At 37.4% G+C, this 26,452-nt stretch overlaps 1 protein-coding gene across 1 annotated transcript in view; it reads left to right on the top strand.

Moving 5' to 3' along the window:
* LOC128733443 (phosphatidylinositol 3-kinase catalytic subunit type 3) overlaps nucleotides 1-25,697 on the top strand; it is a 49,467-nt gene extending 23,770 nt beyond the window's left edge. The window contains exons 5-14 of the mRNA XM_053827023.1: nucleotides 151-300; nucleotides 355-477; nucleotides 560-655; nucleotides 4,644-4,729; nucleotides 5,927-6,293; nucleotides 6,424-6,517; nucleotides 17,715-17,996; nucleotides 24,257-24,530; nucleotides 24,804-25,162; nucleotides 25,218-25,697. Of these exons, the coding sequence (XP_053682998.1) occupies nucleotides 151-300; nucleotides 355-477; nucleotides 560-655; nucleotides 4,644-4,729; nucleotides 5,927-6,293; nucleotides 6,424-6,517; nucleotides 17,715-17,996; nucleotides 24,257-24,530; nucleotides 24,804-25,162; nucleotides 25,218-25,663 (2,277 nt within the window). The 3' untranslated portion in view covers nucleotides 25,664-25,697. The remainder of the gene's footprint in view (nucleotides 1-150; nucleotides 301-354; nucleotides 478-559; nucleotides 656-4,643; nucleotides 4,730-5,926; nucleotides 6,294-6,423; nucleotides 6,518-17,714; nucleotides 17,997-24,256; nucleotides 24,531-24,803; nucleotides 25,163-25,217) is intronic.
* Nucleotides 25,698-26,452: the final 755 nt, after the last annotated feature.

The raw sequence follows: 26,452 nt of genomic DNA, 5'->3' as shown, positions 1-26,452 counted from the left end.
CTTGATCATGACTTCTAATTTCTGGCAAATAATTTCTGTTTAAAATACTTCGACGCATACTAAAACTATTAACACGTATCGTTCTTACAAACATAAAAAATATACTAAAACCTTGTGTTTTTCAAAAAAAATGCATCCTATATTTTTCAGGGTCTATATGATTTAAAAATTTGGCCAGGATTGCGAGGTGATGGTCGTATTTTATCAAAAACACCAGGTAAATGCAACGATTTACACAATAATCAAATGCAACGACTATCAAAACTAGCAAAACAACACCGAAATGGACAAATTGAGAAAGTAAGTTGCGAAATAAACTATCCTGTAGTTTGTTACACTTGTTTTGTATTTTAGATAGACTGGTTAGATAGATTAACTTTCAGAGAAGTTGAACTGATTAATGAAAGAGAAAAACGTAATTCGAATTTCTTGTATTTGATGGTTGAATTTCCAGAACTGACAATTGAGGGCAAAATCGTAAGCACATTGATTATCGTTTATAATTTTAGTATGCTGATAATGATATATGAATTTACTCATTAAATTGTTGATTCTCCAGTGTTCCGTTGTTTACTATGAACCAGATGGTGATATAAAATATCTGTATATTTCTAAACCAAAGCTAGTTACAGTACCGGACACCGAAACACTTCAGGTAACTAACAATATAAACAAGATAAATGGCAAATATGAAATTATTGCGACACATTAAATTCACTATCAATTTCCTTTTATTAGTTGGATCAATTATCAATTATCAATTATCAGCTGTTTGGTAAAATGTCGAAAGGTCGAATGTGCAAATAAAAGATTCTATTTGCGTCAACCCAATTTTTCTTAATGATTAATTATCCAATAACGCCAGCGACCGTTTCATGCAAAAAAGATGCATTCAAGTGCATTTTCAACAGCGAGATAATCGTTAGAGATGAAGAGAATCTTTCACTCGACCTTTTGACATGTTACTCGTGAAATGAGATATTTCGCTTCGATTTTCGATATTTCCCCCTTTTTGAAAGGATCATCTACTTTAAATATATCTTTTCCGGTGTGAACCTGTCCTGGGATTTGTTAAAAGCTAGTTTTGACGTATATTTCGTTATCCATCACACAGTAGCACACAGTTTTAGATACGTTACAATCAGTCATTTCGAACTTGCTCATCAACGTTTCAATGTAGCTAGTCAAACGAATGCTATAGTACCCCTCAGCGCGCAACACCTCTAGTCCCAGGAACTGCCGCACCTGTCCTAGGCTGGTAGCTTCAAACGGATCGCATAAAGCGACGTAAACTGTTCGAATCACGCTCGCGTCCTTACAGTCGACATGTAGATCATCTACGTAGACCAGCAGGATAATCGCTTTCTCGCCGTCGTGACACAAGTACAGACACGCGTCGGTTTGGCATTGCTTGAAGTTTAATCGAGTCAGTACTTCATACATAGCCTTGTTCTAACAGCAGGCACCTTGTTTGAACCCATAGATGCTTCTTTTGATCCGGCAAACCCAATTCTCCATGTTTGCAGCTTCATACCCTGGAGGTTGGCGCATGTAGACCTATTCCTCCAAAGTTCCGTTAAGGTACGCGGTCTTTGTTTCGAAGTGGTGCAAAATCATCTGCCGTTTGCCAACAACTGCCAGCACTGCACGGAGCATTGCAAGTCGTGTTACCGGAGCAAAAACGTCCACGTAGTGGACACTTCGAACCCACTATCTGCTTGCCTGTCGACAATGACGTCAGCTCCCATGTTTCGTTCGCCGAGTTGGACTGTATTTCGGCGTCCATGGCTTGCTTTCATTCTGCACGCTGTAATTGTTGCTCCTCCTCGACGTTTTCTTCCTCGCCTTCCTGCTCTCCCTCCTCCGGTTGAGCTTCCGGATCATATTCGCGAAAAATCTCTCCGCCTATCGCACTGTCGAAACTGAAGCTACTGTCGTTCTCCGGATCTTCCTCTTCCGGTTCCAGAGGTTTGCACGGTTATTTCAATCTACTGTTCCAGCTGCTTTAGAACTGCATCCTTCTGCTGCTGTTCCGAACTATCGCCATGCTCAAGAAATCTGGCGTCTCGGCTTATAGTTACCCGATTTGTAGTTTGATCGAGAAACGGGTAGCCCTTATGATCTTCGCTATACCCGACAAAACGCATCTTCACTGCTTTCTGGTCCAACTTCGACCGCTTCGAATCTGGTATGTTGACGTATGCTTCACAGCCGCAGATCCGGAAGTTCCCGATGTCTGGCTTACGTCCCGTCCACTACTCGAATGGTGTTCCTCGAACCACTCGAGAAGGCAACCGGTTCTGAAGGTACGCTGCCGTCATTATTGCCTCGCCCCAGTACAACTTGGTCATATCCGTATCCGCCATATCCGCCAGCATATAAATCGCCATCTTCTGCAGCGATCTATTTTTCCGCTCGGCGATCCCGTTCTGTTGGGGCGAGTACGGGGTGGTGTACTGTGCTCTCATCACTTCGCTTTCGTAGAATTCGTGCTGTTCCCGGATTACATATTCACCGCCTCCGGCAGAACGAATAAGGAGCGGCTTCCCGCCGAAAACGTTCTCCACCTACCGGACATACTCTTATCTTTTAAGCAGCTTCGCTCTTCTTTCGCAGCAGAAATACCACCGCATAACGACTGTAGTCGTCAATGAGAGTCATTATGTAGCGGTTACCGGAAGGAGTGACTGTCCCCATCAGACTGCATAAGTCGGTATGGATTAACTCTAGTGGACATGAGATGGTTCACTCCGGTTTGGCTAGGAACATCTCCCTAACGAACTTGCCCTTCAGGCAACACCCACAAATGATTCTATTACCGCAATTGTTAAACTTGAATCCACTTAAGACTTTTTCTTCTCCATAATGCGCAAGACATCGGGGTCGCGGTGGCCGATCATTCTGTGCCACAGGTGCTGGCAATTCCCGTGACTGCTTCCGTTCTTTCTGGCACCATGTTCCATCCAGAGTCGGTACAGATTGTCGAATTTATCACCCACGAAGACTGTTTCACCAGCTTGGTTCTTCACTTCGCTGTTTCTGACTAATGCTGACTAACCGACAGCAGCCCGCCATCAAGTTCCGGAACGTATAGTACGTACCGCAGTGTAATCTCGACTCGTTCACCTACTTCGTCAACACTGAATACGACGCCAAAACCCGCACCGCTAACAGTGGTCTTCACATCTGCGAGTGTTACGCTCGAAGTCGCACACGCCTCCAGCGCCGCAAAAAACGACCGACAGTGCACCTCCTGCCATGAGGCAAACCGCACTCCCAGCACCATGCACCTGTTTGTTCTTCGCACTTTTGTCCATCGAGCTCCGGTCTTAGGTTTCACGGTGTTTGTTCGTGTCAATCTTTGCAGACCATCACTTCTTACAGTCCTTTTGAAAATGTCCCGGTTGTATGCAGAAGAAGCACACTTTTTCCTTCTGTTCACCTCTTGCGTCCATTTTCATCGCTTTCAGATCTCGCGAAACACAGTCACCACGCTCTTTCCGCTGATTATATTCGTCCAGCAACCTAGCTTTTACTGACACAACAGTCCAGTCTACCTTAGCCCGAGTTTGCAAGGTTCTGAACCAGTGACCGGTACGACGGTGGAACACTGCGAAAAATAATCGCAATCTGTTGATCGGCGGCTGCTAACTGCTAACTAAATCGAACAATTTCTTTATAGAGTCCAGATGATCTTTCATACTGTTATTTTCGCACCACACAGCAAACCCATATAATGCACGATGGTGGACATCACCGTTGCTTTTTCATGTCTTTGCTCCTTCAAAAGTTCCGGCGCCGCGTCGTTCACCGCCTCCCACAGCTCCACAAGTCGTTCTTTTCCAATAAGCACTCCATCGCTGTTTCGATGACGCCCAGTTTTGTTGGTTCAACTTTGGGAAAGACCGCCTCACATCGTCCATCATTTTGTATCGGATTCAACCACGTGCAAAAAAACTTCACGAAACTTCACCATCCAATTAGATTCCTCTTCGAAAGTTTGCTTTTTCACTTTTTCACTAGCTGGGCTACATAACCTGTGGTGGAATCACGACCAACAAGGAAGCGAAACGATTTAGTAAAAAACGGAAAAAGGAACTTTGAAATAAAATAAAACACGTCGGACTTTTAGCTATAGGAGCAATTTAGTTTTATTGTCTGCTCTATGCAAGTGAAAGAATACGAATGAAGTAAAAAATCAACTGTGTCATCCGCTCGCCGATATCTCGTTCTCGGTCGCGTTAGCGATGGTGTTAACATCGGTGGAGAGTACACGCTGAAAGCATATTAGGCGGTAGGTGGTTATTGAATACTCCCACAGAAGCAAGTCATACTGTATCCAGTAGAAAACAAGCTATGGCCAGTTGTAATAACTGTTGCAATAATTTTGTGTTCGCTCTTTACTACAAAAAACTAACAATGTAAACATTCGAAATGATTTTTTATTGATACTAACTTTTCCGTGTGCCCAACTTGAATGTTATATTTTAAAATCAAATTTTTATTCTCATTACTACATATTAAGCCTGTCTATTTCATATATGTCATGTTTGCATTAAATTAAACCAACAAAAAAGAAAAACTTGATCAACATTTTCTAGCTTAAGTGGATTTTAAAATTAAAAGAGATATTCTACATTTAGGAAAATTTGGTGGAACGTAAACACCATCGCTTATCTCGATCGGCAAGATCTGGTCTATCGGATCGTGATGCGAAACCAACTGCAAGGTACTTGAGTAATTAATACCATTTATCAGTAACTATGTTCATATATAGAGTCGAGCAAAGAGTGGTTCCAGAAGAGCCAGTGGGACTTAACGAAACGAGCAATGTAAACAAATATTAGTAAACATTAGTGTGATATAAAGCTTTTCTTTGCCCATATTGGGTAAGTTATTACTTCCGATAAGTTGTTCTAATCGGCATATCGAATAAATTAACCTTTTTTGGTTTCTAGTTTTGATTATAAAACAAGATTTAATAGCTGTAGACCAATTCCTCTTTGCGCGACTCAACATTAACATAAACTTTGCTATTTATGATTGGAGTGAGGAGTGGCAAAAGTGCGATTAAGGCAAAAGGAGCGTTTCAGTGATTTATCAGTAATCGCGTAGTTTGCTGGTATGAATGGGTAACTACTTTAACATCTGTAATTCTACCATAAACATGTGTTGTTTAATTTTTTTGCCCCCAGATTTTTCAAGCCAATTTCAAAGGGGGTGGGAACTTTAAATAATAATTTGTAATGGCCTAATTGAAGATATTATGGTTTCGTTAGCCAATACTGCGCCAATTTCATGGATTCAAACTTCGAACTGGAAAACGATCTTTTGCGCCGTTAGTGGGGAAAAATTGCGATTTGAAATCTGATCAAAAAGGAAAAAATATTTATTTTGCATAATATTGTCAGTTTCCCACCTTATCGAACGCCGCGATTAATTAAACCGTCGCGATCCGAAATCGTCGCCAGATTCGTCACGAGTGCAAATTTCATTTATTTTATTAAGTAAATCAACAGCTTATATACTAGTCAAACGAAATATATACGTTTAGCTCACTCACAGTCAAGCGTTTTTTGCCCGCGACGATTTCAAGCTGCCGAAAAATTGTGCAGCGCGTTTTGTTACCAATGAAACTGACAATATACGTTTAGCTCACTCAGGTACGCATTTTTTGCCTGCGACGATTTCAAGCTGCCAAAAAATTGTGCAGCGCGTTTTGTTAGCAATGAAAATGACAATACTAGTACTCCAGATGATAATAGTTGAATGTGGAGGTACTTGCTGCACCAATATTAAATATATTTTCATTATATTTTATGAATATTGAAAGAAACTTTAAACGTCGCACTTATGCCCTGCCTTGCTGTACATATTTGGTTATGCATAATTTTTTAAAATGTATTGTTCTTTATTTCTCTACCAGTGTTCGTGACATGCTGAATTATATAGTTTACCGCTATTCCTCTACATCATCGTTAAGTAGCGAAGAACAGGATCTTATTTGGAAGTACCGTTTCTATTTAAGTACTCAAAAAAAGGCGCTAACCAAATTTTTGAAATGCGTTAATTGGGAAATTGGGACAGAAGTGCGACAAGCTTTGACTCTCCTAGCCAAATGGGCGCCGATGGATGTGGAAGACGCTCTAGAGTTACTAAATGCTTCGTTTAATCATCAGACTGTTAGACGTTATGCAATTTCTCGCCTCGACCAAGCTCCAGATGAAGATTTACTGCTCTATTTACTTCAGCTTGTTCAGGCATTAAAATATGAACATTTTGGTGAAATATTCGTAAGTATTTTTATCTTATCCTTGTATTAAAACATAATAAATGAAATTAGTTTGACTTTGAAATAGTTGCTAGGCAATATTAAAAGTATGCTTTATATGTGGTGTTTATTGTATTTTATTATTATACTAGAAATCGTACAGCAAGCTGGTGTCAGATAAAAATATTAAGTCAATGGTGGATAATCCAATTCAAAGCAACATAGAAAATTTCAACGATCCAGAAGGTAAGATTTATTTTAGACTAATCTCAAGTTTTTAGTCTTGACCTTGAAATGAGGTCATACATATATATTAATATTTTTTGAAACGATGGTTCTACAATTGATGAAGGGACGGTAGGGGAAAGAAATGAACATTTTTTGGTGAAGGTGGGGAAAGAGCGGAAAGGAAAGGAGGGTGGGGTGGATATTGGTAGCTACGCTTGACAAGTAGTCATTTTGACTCCTACCTTTTGTCCAATGCTGGAAGGTGCATGAGACGAACCAAGCTATAATCTGAGATTATAACCGGATTCGAACCCTCCTTTCCTTTCCGCTCTTTCCCCACCTTCACCAAAAAATGTTCATTTCTTTCCCCTACCGTCCCTTCATCAATTGTAGAACCATCGTTTCAAAAAAGATTTATTTTATTATGAATATCATATTTAATGAATGCACGCACAAAGTTATGATCTCCCTAACTTCAGTTAACCCATTTCCTCCCAGCGTTGCGAAAACGCAACGCACTTTCATTCGTTTCTAGAGAAGACCCGGTTGAAGGTATCAACTTGTACCCTGAGAAACAAAGAAAGATTGGAAAAAAATCTAATCGACCTGTTTTTGCTCAAAGGTCAGATGTTACATGTAACATAATTACAGCTGTGACAAAACAACAGGTTTTGCTATTTTTCAGGCAGTTGAGGAAAAATGCTCATAAAACTCGATTTTACCTCTATTAACGCCTGACCTATCAATCAGTGTTATTAAGAATCGGTTGCTTGCCAAAAAAAACTTTGTGTCATAATTTTGATTATTTTTGTAATTTTCAGATAGGTTTGAAGCTTTGCGTTGCGAAAACGCAACACTAGGAAGTAACGATATTCAAAATTTGCAACGGGAATGCTTGTTTTCGTTCGTTCGCTGCGGTGTTTCATTTGATGTCGTTGCTTTTTAGTAAACAAATGACTCTTATCTTTCGTTATTTAAAATATCCCGGAAACATTATAAAGTTTACATAACATAGAATTCGCTGCTTCAAACACTGATGGCAGATGGAGAAGCCGTTGTGATAAGAGCGTAATAAAATTGTTAAAGTACCTTTGCCTCCGGAATATCTGGAGGAATTGAGTAATGGCAACGACAGTTTCATGGACCCAAATGTAATGTTACAACGTTTCCGGAACGTGTTGGTAGGCATTTAATCATCTGCGATGACATGCATTTAGCATTCAAACTGCATACTATGCGTCTAGTGCAAAGATGGTCTCCAACCCAAATGTTTTGATATCTATCATAAAACATAACATGTAATACTCTCAGCCGTTCATTTAATCTTTATTAATACTCAAAATCACAAAAAAAATTCCAAATTTGATTTAACGGTAAATATGCATAATAATGCAGGTGTGCAAAAACGGTATACCCTTAATGCCCAGCGTTGCGGGACACAGGGTCAAAATTAAAAATACATGTCAGTGGTTTTTTCTTAGTTGACCTAAAAGAGAATTTTCCTGAAAGTTTCAACTTTCTATCCCTGCTGGGAAAAGTCTGGGGCTTAATGGGTTAATGGGATACCTTGCTTGTAATACTTCCCAGTTGACCTCGAGGAAAGACATTTGTCTAGCATGCCAGGTGTATGTTCGAATCATGACTGGGAGAGACTGTTAGACTCAATAGGATCGTAATACTACCATTGAAATCGTCCTGTACACTAATAAAAAAACCGAAACGAAATCCAACAAACAAAAAATTAAATTCCGAATTAGAGACCTTGCTTTCACAAAAGCTCTTTAAGCACTGCGAGCACTCTCTTTCCACATATATTTTAGCATTAAAGTAAATAATCTACATTAAACTGCTGGCACAATTATATAGTTTTGATTGTCAATTGAGCCGAATTTGCAAAAGCCCCCCTGTAAAGGAAGGCAACGTTATAGCACGCTGTTCCAATCGGACAAGATGGCTTCCACGCACGGTATAATGTTAAAAAGATTCTAATAATATCGAATCGATAAGAGAATATAGTAACCCAGCTCGCGTACAGAGGGAAGTAACTTTTGACGTAGGACTACGTCTTTGTTTACAATAGTGGGACTGGGTAGCACTTTGTGAAAATGAAAATAGAAATGTAACGTTTGAATGAAAGATTTCAAATGCTAAAGCTACTAAACTACTGAACGAAACTGAACAATTAATATGTCGTTGGATAGATAAAATATCCAGCAATTTTATAGAGGGGGTAGAGGAGCAATTTTATGAAGGTCATTAGAGGGGGGGGGGGAGGTGCTCCTATACAAATGAAACACAAATTTCCTCGAAACTCGAGAACTAATCAAGCAAATGCAACCAAATTTGGCATGTGGGGGTTTCTGAAGGTAAGAATTTTTTCTATGGTATACTGAGACCACATTCGAATGGCACGACATATTTGCGATGAACGTGCTTTGGCTTTAATGTTATTTGTAACCAATGGCCCTTTTAGGCCACAAGCGAGTTAAAGTAAGATTATTGATACATGTCAAGCTACGCATAATCATATTTAATGCAATAATCTGTGGGCTGGACATTCATTACTATTTCAACCTTTATGCACACAAGTGATTTTTAAAAGAAATCTCTGTGTCTCAATGGTTGCAGGCGTTGTTCTTATGAACCCCCGCCCACGTATTTCCAAAGCCACCATTGCATTCAATGAAGAATTGAATCTGAATATTTCGCTCTTCTCTTTTAAACATTCACTTCAACAATGGCACCCACAGATTTTTATAAATATACATATGCGATAAATGCAGTTTACGTTAGTCTTTGATCTAATGATTTGATATAGTCCTACGTCACACTTTCGTACAACCCTTCAGGCTGTATACATTGTAGTTTTTTAAAAGTAAATTTCAATTTCATAGAGGGTCCAAAACGGCTAGTGAAGCATATTTCAATTTTGGGGCTGCTATGCTGGTTTAAGTGTTGAATGGCAGTATTGCTGAATCTACGAAATTTCATTCCATTATTAAAGCCTTAGTTTTGACATTTTTAACAAGTATGGGTCTATTACAAGGTTAACAAGCCGTCTTTTTTGCCAATAGTGCAATAGTGGACTGTTCTGTTTTTGGAAAATGTACAAAATATAGATATTTGCAACATTAGCTGATATTTGTATAAGCTAGGGGGCATAGTACTTTTTCAATTCTCAAAAATCGGAATATTTTTATTGTTTATATCGAAAGATTAACATTTTGAGCATGTGTGTTTGAAGCCATTTCGATTTTTCTCAAAACCAGGTTTACAAAGGCGGTACCATAAATATCTCAAGAACGGCTCAAGCAAATCACTTGCTTCTTTTTTGTTTTAAAGCTTATAAAATTATCTAGTCTTTAACCCATCCTTTTTTCGATATTGTAATTTATGTATTTTTTAGAAACGTTTGGAGTCAATTTTTCGACTGAAAAACAGTTTTCTATGTTTGAATGTCCGCCATTTTGTTATGCGTTCGAATTTAAAAAAAAAGGATGGGTCAAAGACAAGATAATTTATTGTTGTTGCAGTTAAAAACCGTAATAATCGACGTGCGACATTCGGTTTTATTCTTGTTCTGTGTATCGCAAGTACGTCGCACGTGGTGCGCTGTGTTCGCACATTGATGCACTATGCAACAACAATAATGTGCTTTAATGTCGTTTTGGAATTTTTCATAAGGCCCCGCTAATCCAAAAAGCAAAGCCTGGGTGCTAATCCCGTTATCGATATTTGATCTCCTTTTTTTTACGACAGACTTCGCAACCAGCTGTTAGAATACAGGACTGTGCGGGGTCAGTGCAACGATCCTATTGACTCTAACAGCCTCTCCCAGCCGAGATTCGAACATACGACGACTGGATTAATAACCAGCGTCTTACCTCGAGGCCAACTGGGAGGCAATCCATGGTACCGCAATTCATGTTTTTTTCGAATGATCATGTTGAAAGAGCCATAGGGGAGGGGGGAAGAGGTTCCCATATGTAAACAAAATTGTAAATCCATACCTATAAAAATGGATTTCTGTCTGTCCGTATGTTCCTTATAGAATCGAAAACTACTGAACCGATCGGTGTGGAAATTTGCATGAAGGAGTTTTTGGGGCCGGGGAGGTTCTTATGATGGTTAGAGGCCCCCTCGCCCACTAAGAGAGGGGGCTCCCATACACATCTGAATGGATTTCTGTCTGTCTGCCCATTAGAGATGGTCGGGTATCAAAATTTGAATACCCGAACCCGACCCGTACCCGATCAAGAAAAGAATTAAAAACCCGTACCCGACCCGAACCCGCAAGTTTATTATTTTTGATGCCCGAACCCGACCGCAACCCGACGGGTACGGGACGGGCCCGGGTACCCGACCATCTTTAGTGTTAAATGTGGTCAATAGAGTTACCCGACCCGACCCGTACCCGGTTTCAAAAACAAAAATTAAGTACCCGTACCCGACCCGAACCCGCAAATTATTTTTTTTCCATACCCGAACCCGACCCGAACCCGGCGGGTACGGGTACGGGTGCGGGTTTCGGGCAAATTTTCCGCTACCCGACCATCTCTACTGCCCATATGTTCCTTATAGAACCGAAAACTACTGAACCGAGGGAAAACCTGGAAATGTCAGGGAATTTCATTTGAAGTCAGGGATTTTTGACATGGGAAGAAAATATACCAGGAAAGTTAAGGGGGCATAGTACTTTTTACACCATATTGTTTGCCTAATTTCAAATATTTTATTCTCGATAACGCGAAAAGCGAATCGATTCGGTTTTTTTGCATTCCAAACATTGCACTTTATACTAATATTTACAATTTTGTTTGCATACGTGAACCTCTTCCCCTCTCCCCTACGGCTCCTTGAACATGATCGTTCGAAAAAAACATGATTTGCGGACCATGGATTGGCGCTGGGGGTCTTATCCGAATTGAAAAATTCCAAAACGACATGAAAGTATATTAAATTATCTCGTGTTTGACCCATCCTTTTTTTAAAATTCGAACGCATAACAAAATGGCGGTCATTCAAACATAAAAGTAAGGTTTTTAGTCGAAAAAATTGACTTTAAACATTTCTAAAAAATACAAAAAGAGTAATATCAAAAAAAGGATACAACCCTTTGGCAACCAGATAAACCAACAGAATATTTCATTTTTTCCGAAAAGACATCTTGCAATTTTTATTTAGCTTGATTCTTTAATTTCGATGTGCGTTAATTAAGTTCGAATTAATTTTAATTTTGCACATAAAATTTGCATAAAAAGATGAATTTGAATTAAAAAGATGAATTTTTGAATTCATTAGGAAATGATAATTCAAGAGTAAACAACCAATTAAGCCAAATAAACACTTTGATAAGCGAAATTAAGGAGATGTTTTGCGTCTGGAATTTTTCGAAATACACTTGGAAAAGTCAAGGAATTTTATTTTCGCTACTCTGGAAGGGGGGGGGGGGGCTTCCATACAAATCTATACCTATAAAAATGGATTGCTGTCTGTCTGCCGTATATTCCTTATAGAATCGAAAACTACTGAACCGATCGGTGTGAAAATTTGCATGTAGGGGTTTTTGGTGGCCGGTGAAGGTTGTTATGATGGCTATATAGACCTCTCCCCCCACTAAGAGTGTAAGGGGGGGGGGCTCCCATAGAAATGAAATACCAATTTCTGTATAACTCGAGATCTAATCCAGCAAATGGAACAAACTTTGGTAGTGGGTGTTCTAGGAGACAAGAGTTTTTTCTATGGTGAATTGAGACCCCTCCCCTCTTTAGGAGGGGAATTATGACACCTCCCTCCTTCAAAAGAGGGGGCTCCCATAAAAATAAAATACAAATTTCCTCATAACTCGAGAACTAATCAAGCAAATGGAACCAAATTTGCCATGTGAAGGTTTTTGGAGGCAAGAATTTTTTCTATGGTGAACTAGGACCCCTCCCAACTTTAGGAGGGGACTCCTATACAAATGAAATACAAATTTCCTCATAACTTGAGAACTAATCAATCAAATGGAACCAAATTTGGCATGTGGGGGTTTTGGGAGGCAAATTCTTTTTCTATGGTGCATTAAGACCTCTCCCCTCTTTATGAGAATTATGATCCCTCCCCCCTATAAGAGGGGACGATCCCATACAAATGAAATGCAAATTTCCCCATTTCTAGAGAACTAATCAACCAAATGGAACCAAATTTGGCATGTGGGGGGTTTGGAGGTAGGAATTTTTTTATGGTGGTTTTAGACCCATCACCCCTGTGGTAGGGGGTAAGGACTCTCATACAAATAAAATCAAAGGGGTTGTGTACAAGACACGACCGCATATATAGGTGACGCAGGACTACGTAAGTCTCTTTGTAGTGATAGTAGCCTGTATTCATGCTTGTAATCATTCGATTCTTCATGTATACAAGCTATATGCAACATATATACATGCTACATGCGTTGTATGTAACATTTATCAAAGTAGTAACATTGCATACGTTCAGTTCTCAAAAGCATGTGCATTTGAAAACAATTTAACAAAATCAAGAACACAAACTATTACTTTCCTGCTACCTTACTGAAATTAAAGATTGTTTTAATTATCCATGGTTTCCACGTTGAAAGGATTTTACCAATTCAATCCTATTTTATCAACAGCACATCTTTTCACTACACTTCTAATGAGACGGCAAGCATGCGTATTCATACAGAGCCGTATAATAACCGAACACTACAGCTGTAGCAAATTTTTCCAACACAGATATCAAATTCGCCGAGGTTTAATCGTCTCGCAGTAAAGAATTTGCGATCTGTTGGGACAACGAACTTGTGTCATTTTTTCTGGCACACTTTCCTAACACAGACATTAGATTGGACTAGGTTTATTCGCGTTCATAAGAAATCTGTTGGCACGAGGGGCTTTGTCACTCTTTCTGGCGTACTTCCCAAGCAAGGACATCAAAATGGTCTAGGTTGAACCGCGGTGTTAAGAAATCTTGTTGAAATGAGGAAACTTCGTCACTTGTTTTGGCTTACTTCCCAAGCACAGATATCAAATTGGAATAGGTTTAGATCATCGTAAAGAATCTTCTAGCCAATCATGAAGCGAGAATTCTGGTAAAACATAGGTTCATTATTTTCAATTTTTCAATAGTTCAACATCAAGAATCCATACTTTTCTTCATTTGGGTCAATTCTTAGAAGATTTTCCGACCGATTGGCGTAAGAATATTGAAAATCGATCGAAAAACCGCTGAGCTATTAGCGCTCAAAACCTTTCATTTTTCGTGACGCTCGCATTTTTCGACTTTTTGGAATGACACCCTACCTCAAAACTTGCCGTAAGACGTAGTCCTACGTCAAAACAGAAATTTTTGCGTAACTTTAAAACTAATCGAACTCGAGAAATTTTAAACTCTTCCGTAAAACATTAGTCAATAACAATACCACCAAAAACTATCAATAGTAACACTAGATGATTCACGCCGAGACGGTCGCAGGCCGTGAGTGTTACCTGGAACCCGCCGTCGGAAGCGACGCCCACTGCGGGGGTAACCCCCCCGCAGAGATCCCCTCTATCTAGGTTTATTTATTTTCCTAGGTCTACTGACCTCTATTACTTTCCTTCAGCTGGGTCCGAACGAACGACAGCGAGTAAGGAGAGAATAACCCCTGCGAAATGGTACTTTCTACGAAAACATTTTCCGTGAAATGGTACATCCCGCCAGGAATGGCACGATCACTTTGACTCAATTCACATTCATTTGACAGTGCCGTCTCAGCCAAGCGAAAGTTGACAAAGTTTTATATGGGACATTTGTAGAATTAGTTATTATCTACAGTTTTGCTGAATAAAGTTTTGCTGTATCTTTTGTAGTTACGGCGCTACAATGCTAGTAACTCATTAATGACTAAATCAGTGGTGCCCAGGCATAGGCATGGTCCAAATCTGATCGCCCATGAATGCCGCGGGCCACAATAATCTCTGGTCATTCCTGTGCATAACAAAATGTAAAATAGGCGACAACAAAAACCGTTTTCTCGGAATTACCATAAAATTTAAACCGGAAAGCATTCAGATTCACAACATGCACGAGGCATAACGATTAAACTGAGGAACTCCTAGTCCTATGTCATCAAAAAAATTTCTCCCAAGTCCACCATGTTTCAAATCAGTCCGCGGACCGCACGAATCATGTAAAAGGGCCACAAGCGGCCCGCGGGCCGCAGTTTGGCCATCACTGGACTAAATGAACGTTCACTTAGTCACTAAAGAGGTACTAGCATTGTAGCACCGTTAATACAAAAGATACAGTAGTACTTTATTCAAAAAAGTTGAAGATAATAACTAGTTCTTCAATCGTCCCATATGTAACTTTTTCAAATTCTGCATGACTGAGACGGTACTGTCAAATGAATGTGAATTGAGTCAAAGTGATTGTGCCATCCCTACATCCCGCGTAAGGTTTTTCGCGAAATGGTATTCCGCGAAATATTATATAATCTTGGCAAATATTTAAATGCTATCCACTTTATTTTATCTAGCTAAGCAGTGGGTGGAATTGTTTTCTACGTTACTGTGAGGAAAATTTGTATATTAAACCACCCATGAACTCATCAAAAACTTGCGAAACTCGAGATTGTGACCAAGGACATCCGACATTCACGATTTATGTACAACACAGTTTAATTTATGGCAATACGAAGTTTGTCGGGTTAGCTAGTATTAGTATAAAATGATATGTTTAGAATGCAAAAAAAAACTGAATCGATTCGCCTTTCGCGTTATCGTGAAAAAGATAATTGAAATAAGGCCAAAAATATAGTGTAAAAAGTAGTATGCCCCCTTAATCGAGTGTTAGTATTGCCCGTTCCAAATAATCCATAAAAGAAGACGACTGAAGCACTCAACGGTAGTTAAACCGTTATCGAATATGAGCTTGGTTTGGCTATCCCCAGCCAGATCTGAATTTGAAGGTAATTTTAAAGATAACTCATCGCAGGTTATTTCGTCTGAGGGGGTATAGGGTAGAAGTACCAAATATAGTAGTAGCACCCATTATGGTAATACGGAAGAGCTTATTGATATTTTAGCGCGGAAAGCATGCTTTTCTTGATTCTCAAATATGTTTTGAAAGTAGAACTAACTCTCCTGAGCCGATTTCATGAATTACTTTTAGGCTAAATAATTTTCTTTTATAAAAAATATAGTTTGAAAATTATGTACCACAATTAGACTCGTTTCTTATCATTTCGTTAACAAACCCCTTACTCTAAATTAAGAAATTCTCGAGGTATAAATCACATTTTCCGAGGAATAAATGAATTGGGACGTTAATCACAACCTTCTTAACGTTGTAAATTCAAAATATAATACAATTTTATTGAAAAAAGATTGTTTTCCTGTATTATCATGATTGGTACAACTACACAAGGGAGCACCAATCATCATAGTATGCCATGCCCTATCATCGTAGCATGCAAAAGCTCCACTTCTCATCACTGTCACTTTTGGTAATAGTGCATTTTTAACAGGTGTAATTTACAGTTTGTTTGCTTTTATTAACTTTAGATGTTATATAAATCAGGTATGTACAAAAATTACATGTAACGAATTACATAGACTTAATTACAACATTTGGTTCGCGTTCTATGGTGCGGCAGCAGCGACAGCAGATTTCTCACAAGCATCATTTCGATGAGTTTTCGTTGCATCAAGGCGATAGATTCCAGGATGACGGTTTTCGCAAGTTGTAAAAGGTTCGGGAGTCCAATCATTGAATCAATCGGAAACCCGGCCAGGTAAATGCACTTGATGGCAACTAGTTTCATTTGGGATCGGTAAGAATTACGAATAAACGTAATGTGAACTACGAGTGAGGAATTACGTGAAACAAACGATGATCGCATGTTGGACTCGTACTTCTGATTCTTAATCAAGATTCACATCAGGATCAGCCTTCCGATCCCAAAAAGTTTTATTGTTAATCTGAGAAGTACCCAAATATAATAAATATGGTACTCATTTTCAGGTCGCAGTACAAAACACAAACACAAATTGGAGTACCAAGTTGCAACCCGTTCTTTCAACTGGAGAACGTCACGACGAAATTCGTAAGAAGAGCAGCAGTGGGAAATATGAGCTATGGAACGCCAAGATGCGAAGCTGGTACGGACGAGGTAAAACATATTCTAGGAGCCTGAACATAACAAAAAGAAATCTATTTTGAATGATAAACTTGATTGATTGATAAATAAAATAAAATCTGTTATGTTGCAATATAATCTCTTGGTGTTGTTCCTAATTTCCTTTACGTAACTCGTAATTACTCGTAGCATTAGTTTTAGTTTTTCATACATATCCCATCCTTAAACGATAACATGAGGTTTTGAAGTACCTTATGTCTGTCTTATAAACTGATTTTTCCATTTATAGTCTTTTAAACAATTATTAAATTAAATTATTCAATTAAACAATGCTTCCGAGAGATTTCCTCGAGCAGCTAACAGGTGCTCTTCTCTCAGGGCGCTATGCAATTTACGGACGGACGGAATTATTTTCACCTATAAAATTAAAATAAACGTAGTAATATATATTTTTACACTTATTTTGAACACATTTCAAATTACTAATGGATTTTTACAAATTAATCTTGTTCCCGTTCCCGTTTGCTACCATGATTGGTACACTTATGATGAAATACCAGGAACACTACTACTATGATTGGTACATTGCAGCAATAGTTTGAAATGAGTTTATTGACAGTTTCAAACTAAAAATTATTAAAACTGAAGCCTGATTTCTTTTCTACTGATCCCAAACTGCTAGAATACTTATAAATATTCTACAATTTGATAAATAATTAGATATTTATACGTAAGTTTATGTAAATGGATGACATATCTCCACCATATTTGGTACTTCTACCCTAACTACATACTGGCAATTTTTGTTCGCGATTTCAAAAGCATGCAACTTTTTATGGAATTAACCCAACAAACATTTATTCTGTATAATTGCTTATTATAATAAAATGTTTGTTGGAAAGTCAAGAAACGGGGTTTTGCTGGAAATATATGAGTTATATTTTTGCAAACAACTTACTACTGTTTATTCGAATTGCATTGACTGCACGTATCATTAACGTAAAAAGCGACCTCACTGTAACTAAAAGCAAATAAATCATCACTTCTAAAAATAATCAAAAGCTGTACTTCTTAATGCCTCATATATTTCAGATAGCCTGTCGCTGTACCAGATAGATAAACATGATGAACTGCCAACCAGTGAAACGAGCAACATAGTTACTTCCAATGAAGTTTTCAACGAGGATACTACAAGCCCCCACAATTTAGCAACGTTTTTGATCCAAAGAGCATGTAAAAATTCCACGTTGGCTAATTACCTTTATTGGTATTTATCAATAGAATGCGAAGAAGAATCAATCCGAAAACAGGATGAACGAGTTCGTGAAATGTATGTGACAGTTTTGAAAATATTTCTTCGTAAGCTTTCGACTGGTGAGTATGAGTATGCTAACGAGGCTCAGAATGGGAATATATCGATTTGCTTAACTCCTATCTACACATTATTTACGCAATTTCCTTTTATTGAATTACTTATATCCGCGAAATGGATTTTAACTGTAATATTCAAGTTGTTCGATTATTTTGTCACTCCATGCGTGAATATCTTACTTTATAGCATTAAAATAACTTTAAAATGCTGTTTGAGTTAGATATACAATACTGTTGTTAATTTTGAAATGGTGTTGGTATTTTTCGATTATTTCCCTCCCAGTTGGCATCGAGGTATGATGCTGGCCTGATAAGCCAGTCGTCGTATATTCGAATCTCGGCTAGGAGAGGCTATTATTAAAGTCAATAGGATCGTCGCAACTTGCCCTGCAATAGGACACCATACAAACTGTTGCTTTTCAAGAGATGGCGCTTTTCTAGTGGTAGTATAATCAAAATTTCTCACTTATCTATGTTTACCTACCTTAATTTTCATGACTTCTGCCAAATTTTGATAAAAAAACAAACTTCTCCTATACCTCTCCATAGCATCTTACTACCATTCACGCGGGAGCCCGGAACAGTTATTTGATACCGTACGAGAACCAGGGGCTGAATATGTTTGCGACATTTCAATTCGAAAAAATTAAATTTCGCAACATTAACGCAATAAATAAAAACAATTTTTACCAACTATTTATTGGTTCAGGTGTCAACCCTTATATTGCGATTAGCGATAAATACAAAAGAAACTGAGATGCATGAGAGAGTAATGTTGCTGCGTTGAGTAAATTTATTGTCGCGCAAAACTGGGCTGTTTCCGAAATGTACAATATGCGTTACAAAGTAACGACATCTGTTGTATTCAACAGGGTCACATTGATAGTTTCAAGTATACTCTAACGCATGGCGCATGATGAAATACTAGCACCAACTTCTGATATTTATTATCAGAAACTAGAGGCGGTGTCCTATTGTCCAGTACTCTAACAGCTGGCTGCGCTGTCGTATAAAAACAGAAAGTCAAGCTTCGATAACGGAATGTAGCATCTAGGCTTTGTTTTTCTTTTTTTTGTATTTTTCGAGTTTGAAGCTAACCCTGACCAAAATCATTCTATCAATATCCATCAATATTCTAATATACACCCACTAGTATGCCACGCGTTAGTTCAACTTAAACTCGGTAGATGCATTACTGTTACTGTCTCTCGACTTTTGGCAAAGTTGCCAGTCTTCTTGATGGAGTGTTTTTGCACTGACGAAGCTCGCAAACCGGAGACTAAATACATAAATAGCAGAATGCCCAGTAAACCATTTAGTTTCTATATCTCGATTGCAACTGAGGTATACGAAATCATATCTGAACGAAAAAGTTATATTTCACGCCATATAAGAACATATATGTACCAAAGTGGAGGCGATATACGTGCGAAATTTTTGACAACTATTTGTAATTCTATTTTGCGCAGTTTTCATAACACGCAACTAAATATTCCTGAATATATGATATAGATATAATCAAATATTGCAATTGTCTATCCTCCTTTATAATTCACAGTCATGAATTGTATATGAAGACATGCACGACTGCAAAACAACTTATTGTTCACTTCGATTTGACATACTCTAATCATTATACAATTCCAATGTGAAATTGACATAAAAACGATTTAATGTGAACTTTCTATTACGATTTTGTGTTATCTGGGTGTATGTATGTATGTATGTATGTATGGGGGGTAATTCACCATCAGTTCAAGGTCCTGCCAATATATGTGGGTAGACTTACGGTAGATCCAAATTTGATTATCAAATGAATTTCACATTAATGCTGTTGAGAAGGGCCAAAAGGGGTTGGCGGACCCACAAGCAGAGAAACTTGTTGCGCATTTCGGGATTATAAGAATACCTTCCAGTATTAAGATCTTTCCATGTAATAATCAATTTCGCTGCACCAGCTTCAACCCACGTGATGGTTTGTTAGTACGAAGAGCGCAACATAAATATTGTTTCAGACCTTCAGGGGTTTCCTCCTTGTGATTTCGGTTGACTCCTCACTCCGCCCTCCAGTCTTCCACTCATATGAAGCCGCTGTGTCACTAAATACATAAATAGCAGAAATGAAAAAAAAACATTTTCTTTTGACGATAGAAATTTTTAGGGTTTAACGAAAGAATCAAATTACGGCGTATTCAACAATCCAATATAATGCTGCATTAAATGTTAAATTGCATTATCACCATGGGTGGGATCAGTCTCGGCGTAGTGGTTAGCATTCACGCCGAGGAGCGAGGACCCGAGCTCAAATCCCAACCCCGCGGAAGTCACGAATGACCCAAGCTGGTTAAAGTGACTATAATCAAACAAAAAAAATATTACCATGGGTCACAACACGTATCGTTCTTGCAAACATAAAAAATATTTACCTTTTACCGACCGGTTTCGGGCAAAATAACGGTTTGGTCAAGAAAGTCAAGGTTTTGCACAGTAATAGTCCGACTAGCAAAGAATATGTAAAAAATAAACAAACAGTAAATATGCATTAAGGAAGGGGGCATAGTACTTTTTCAATTTAAAAAAATCGAAATTTTTTTTATTGATTATATCGAAAGATTCACATTTTGACCATATGTGTTTTAAGTCATTTCGATGAATTCCAAAAATTGACAAATTTACAACTATTTGTAGCGCGCATGTCTGGAGCGATTACACAGCGAATAAAAACCTCATCATCGTTTTTCTCGAAACCAGGTACCGACTTTCAAAGGTACCGTAAATATCTCAAGAACGGCTCAAGCAATTTTCATGATTCTTTTTTTGTTTGAAAGCCAACAAAATTATCTAGTGTTTGACCCATCCTTTTTTCGATATTGCAATTTTTGTATTTTTTAGAAATGTTTGAAGTCAATTTTTTCGACTAAAAACCTTACCTTTATGTTTGAATGTCCGCCATTTTGTTATGCGTCCGAATTTAAAAGGAAGGATGGGTCAAACACGAGATAATTTAATATACTTTCATGTCGTTTTGGAATTTTTCAATTCGGATAAGCCCCCTAGCGCCAATCCATGGTACCGCAAATCATGTTTTTTTTCGAATAATCATATTCATGGAGCCGTAAAGGAAAGGGGAAGAGGTTCACATATGCAAACAAAATTGTCAATATTAGTATAAAGTGCTATGTTTAGAATACAAAAAACCCGAATCGATTCGCTTTTCGCGTCATCGAGAAAAAAATATTTGAAATAAGGCAAAAAATATTGTGTAAAAAGTACTATGCCCCCTTAAATTCTTTATATTGTGTCCAGTTTTTGTGAGACGCTCGGGGTTCCTAGATTGACGCATGAATTTTGCAACGTGCCTTATTTGACGCAAAATGTTTCTTATTTGACGCACTTGAAAAATTGATATAATTTAATAAAAACGACGCTGTATTTATTATTTTAGATAACTGCGCATTATTTTAAATAGTTACACAAAGTTTTCTTTATTTGTGTAGATGTATTTCACCCCAGTTTTTGTGAAAACGACGGGAGAATTGCGACAGCCGATATGTGTATATTGCAACCACAACCAGGTTATTTAAAAATTTGTCATAATTTTTGTTTAACATTGAAAATTCTGAAAATAACTTTTAAAACAGCTAGGAAAGTGTCAAGATTCAGGGTGTCACAGGAAAAACTAAATTAGCCGCTTGCCGGAAACTGCAGACTGCAGTAACTGCTGGATTGGATCAGCCAGACAAGCAAAAAAAGTATTCTAATTTACCTTTAATCCTAAACCAATATTTTTGATCACCCTACCCGTTTGGGGAACTTGATTTTATTCATTAGTAAAACAAGTCATTTACAGTTTATAGGACCTCATCTCCAACCCTAAAACCATATGTTTGCCCTGAGAAAGTGTTTGCTGCAGCTTCTTCCTACGAACTGTGACCTCTGTAACACCTAATGAGACGGTAAACTGTTAAACCAATACCTTTCTTGGTGACTTACGACCTTTTTAGTGTCGGAATAGATGACATACTTTTTATATTTCACTCTGTAAATAATAAGGAACACCAAGAGCCTAATTTGACGCAAAACATTTTATCCAGAAATAACTTAAGTAGTTTTTAGAGTTCGAATAACGTGTATAATATATTAATAATACTTAACTTTTAATAGTTTTCGAAGATATTATAACAAAAAAGCACTTTTACCTAAAAAGATTGTTGAGTGTTTCCTTAGCGTGTGTGCTAAGGTAGGAAAAAAATGGCGCATTCGACAAACACCCTTTCTGTTTATTTTTTATTTACAAATATGACCAATCAAAAACTTTTTATGGCACGAATGCGTTTCATAAGTGTTAACAAAGGGTCAAAGGTACATATTAATAGTCAAGATAAGTTATTATCGAAAATTTCTGAAAAGTGCATCAACTTTGGAGTGCGTCAAATTTGGTGCGTCCGGTAAATATTTTTTAGTTTGTATTAGAGAGCCTTAGTTTGTATGATATGCGATATGGCGTTGAACCGTTGTTGAACAACTTGTTAACCGCGTAATAGGTGAACAAATGATATTTTTATTTCGAGCTGTCAAAACACGTTGAAAACTAAAATCATCAGAAGCAAATTTGAAATTTTTTTTAAAAATACGCGCTTTGGAATCAATCAAATGTTATGATTGGGTTAGAAAATAACATATATACTTACTATAATTTTTATTTGCCTGCATTTTATTTAAAACTATTAAAATTTTATTACATAATAAATACTAAACAATAAGTACATTGATTCAGCATGGCTTGGATGAAATATTGTTATAATTTTGCTTAAAACCATTAAAATTACCTTAAACAATTAAGTAGAACACTTTCATGAATATATCTGAATCCAAATTTTTCCGTCCCGCACTTATAAACATAACCATACACACTTAAACTAAATGCGGATCTCAATTTACTTGTCCTAAGTACACATTTCATTTGCAACCGCCAGTGCGCAAGCTAGTAAATAAGATTTCTAACCCGTTGCAGAAAATTTAATGTTCGCAATATTCATTGTACTGAGATTTAAATAAAAAATGTTTTGATTTGTATATCCGTCCAGCGAAAAATTGTAACTGATCATCATTTTCCTAGTTCAGACAGCCAAATGTAGGAGTCGCATGGGCTTCATTAGTTTGCGTCTATTCGCCTATAGACCCTTAAAAATGTCGAAACTAAGGTTGTGTACAATGTTAATAGTGCCGTCAGTTCGTATTTAATACGTTAGTATTAAAATTTAAGTACAAGCTTAAAAAATTGCACTATTAATAAAAGTTTTTGACGTAGGACTACGTCTTTGTTTACTATACTGGAAGTGGGCAGCACTTTGTGAAAATGAAAATAGAAGTGTAACGTTTGAATGAAAGATTTCAAATGCTAGTAACTACTAAACTACTGAACGAAACTGAACAATTTATATGTCATTGGATAGATAAAGTAATAAGGAGGGCGTAAGAGGGGGGGGGGCTCCTATATTTGTATAGAAACACAAATTTCCTCAAAACTCGAGAACTGATCAAGCAAATGGAACCAAATTTGGAATGTGGAGGTTTCAGAAGGCAGGATTTCTTTCTATGGTAAATTGAGACCTCTTTAGGAGGGGGGGGGGGGTCTCCCATACAAATAATATTTAAATTTCCTCACAACTCAAGTACTAATCAAGCAAATGGAATCAAATTTGGCATGTGGGGGTTCAGAAGGTAGGATTTTTTTCTGCGGTGTACTGAGACCTCTTCCCCTTTTAAGAGGGGGGGCTCTTATATAAATGAAATACAAATTTCCTCATAACTCTAGGACTAATCAAGCAAATGGAACCAAATTTGGCATGTGGGGGCTTTAGAAGGCAAGAATTTTTTTATGGTCAATTGAGACCTTTTTCAGGAGGGGGGACTCCCATACAAAAAATAAACAAATTTCTCCATAACTCGAGAACTAATCAAACAAAAGGAACCAAAATTGGCATGTTGGGGGTTTTTGGAGCCAGGAATTTTCATATCGTATTTGCGATGAACGTGCTTTGGCTTTAATGTTATTTGTAACCAATGGTTCTTTTAAAGGCCACAAGCGAGTTGAAGCAAGATTATTGAAACATATCAAGCTACGCATAATCATATTCAATACAATAATCTGTGGGCTGGTCATTCATTACCATTCGTACAACTCTGTATACCTTGTAGTTTTTTTTTATAAATACTTGTCCTATATGCTAATGCTAACGTATTGCTCTTTTATTTCGCAGGAAATGCAGAACTGAAAGTTATTTATCATAACTTAAATGAACAGCAAAAATTTATTGATAACTTAGTAAAACTCATAAAAAATGTTGCTAAAGAAGCTGGCAACCGAAAAAAGAAAACAGAAAAATTCCAGCAACTGTTATCCGATACAGATACTTTGAAAATGAACTTCACCAAGTTTGATCCGCTGCCATTTCCATTAGATCCGGATGTACGCATTCATGGCATAATCGCGGAAAAAGTAACATTATTCAAAAGCGCATTAATGCCGTCAAAGTAAGTGTGCATTGCATATTTAGTTTTGGTTTTAGTTGACGTTAGCAATTGCGATGTAACTCCACAGTTTAAATTTGGAGAAAACGAAATATACAAACACGACAATGCATTTTTTGCGAATAAAGTAGAGTTTTGAATACAACAGCTTTTGAATGGTATGTTCTGACGATTCTTTTTTAAACTGTGGAGTAACATTTTATTAGTACCATTAAAATTCTTCCATAAACAAAGACCAATTTATTTCTTCTAAAATCTTATTGCATATCTTTTCAGGCTGACTTTTTTGACAACAGACTCAACAGAATATGTTGCAATATTTAAACATGGTGATGATCTAAGACAAGATCAACTTATATTGCAAATGATTACGTTGATGGATAAACTGTTACGAAAAGAAAATTTAGATTTGAAACTGACCCCTTATCGTGTTTTGGCCACAAGTTCGAAGCATGGATTTATGCAATATATAGATTCAATAACGGTGGCTGAAGTTCTGAACGCGGAGGGAAATATTCTCAACTTTTTCCGTAAACACCATCCCTGTGAGGCAGGTCCTTACGGTATTAATGCGGATGTTATGGATACATATATCAAGAGCTGCGCTGGATATTGTGTGATAACGTATTTACTAGGTATTATCGAAAGAAATTGCAATCAGTCTAGTGTAATGATTAAAGTTTTTCGCAGGTGTAGGAGATCGCCATTTAGATAACCTTCTATTAACCGATTCCGGTAAACTATTTCATATAGATTTTGGTTACATTCTTGGCAGAGATCCTAAGCCAATGCCTCCACCAATGAAACTCAGTAAAGAGATGGTGGAAGCCATGGGAGGCTTATACTCTGAGCATTATCAGGAATTCAGAAAACTTTGTTATACTGCTTTTCTACATTTGCGACGCCACGCGAACGTTATGCTCAACTTATTCGGACTAATGGTAGACGCCTCGATCCCAGATATAGCTTTAGAACCAGATAAAGCTGTTAAGAAAGTAGAAGATAATTTACGATTAGATCTCTCGGATGAGGAAGCTGTACAACATTTGCAAAACCTGTTAGATGTATCTATAACAGCTGTTATGCCAGCCTTAGTTGAACAAATACACAAATTAGCTCAATACTGGAGAAAGTAATAACACGATAGCTGTGCAATAAAAGTATATTGCTTCTTCGTTTAATTTCAATATCTTTTACATCATACATGTTCGAATGCAACTTCTATTAGACAGGAAGCTATGAATTTAAAATAAAAATCTAAAAGCGAAAAATTGGGCAAATGTTGAACGTTTATAACTTTTAAATTTTCTGACGGAATATGGAAACTAAACTCCAATCTCCAAAGAAATACAGTAATGGCCCGATTTTGTCAACGTTGTAACGAATTTTGGATAGATAAAATTGAGAATTTTGTTCATTTCTGGAAAATGATTCTAAGCTCAAAATTAGAATTTCCGTATCATTGTAATATCGAGTCTGGAACGAATGATACTACTGTAGTTTTTGAACAAAGAGCGAACAGTACAAATAACAACGCCTAAAATTAACTAAACTAACTTGATTAATTTATCTGCTTTGCTGACGACGTGGATGCTGTCGGCAGAAAATTTGAGACGGGGGAAGATCAGCAGTCTGGTCTAGTAAGACTAAAACGCGAAGCAGAGAAGATTGGGTTGAAGATAAACAGCTATCGTCGGACTTTGGAGTATAAAATGTTAGAATCGTAGGAAAATCGTTAGTTGATGAAATTTAGCTTATTTTTGACACAGTTTTATTAATTTTTAAATATTAAAAAAGGATCTCGATTTTGGCAACCTAGGTGACACGCATTATCCTACTGTACTCCTGTTTTTCAATACATTGGCCGTTAATCTGCATGTCTGTACATAATGCATTTGGTTATTTGTCGTTCACAATTTTTACTC

Source organism: Sabethes cyaneus, chromosome 2, assembly GCF_943734655.1.
Source record: "Sabethes cyaneus chromosome 2, idSabCyanKW18_F2, whole genome shotgun sequence".
Taxonomy (NCBI): domain Eukaryota; kingdom Metazoa; phylum Arthropoda; class Insecta; order Diptera; family Culicidae; genus Sabethes; species Sabethes cyaneus.
The sequence above is the reverse complement of the archived record's forward strand: the minus strand, read 5'-3'. Positions and strand labels throughout refer to the sequence as shown.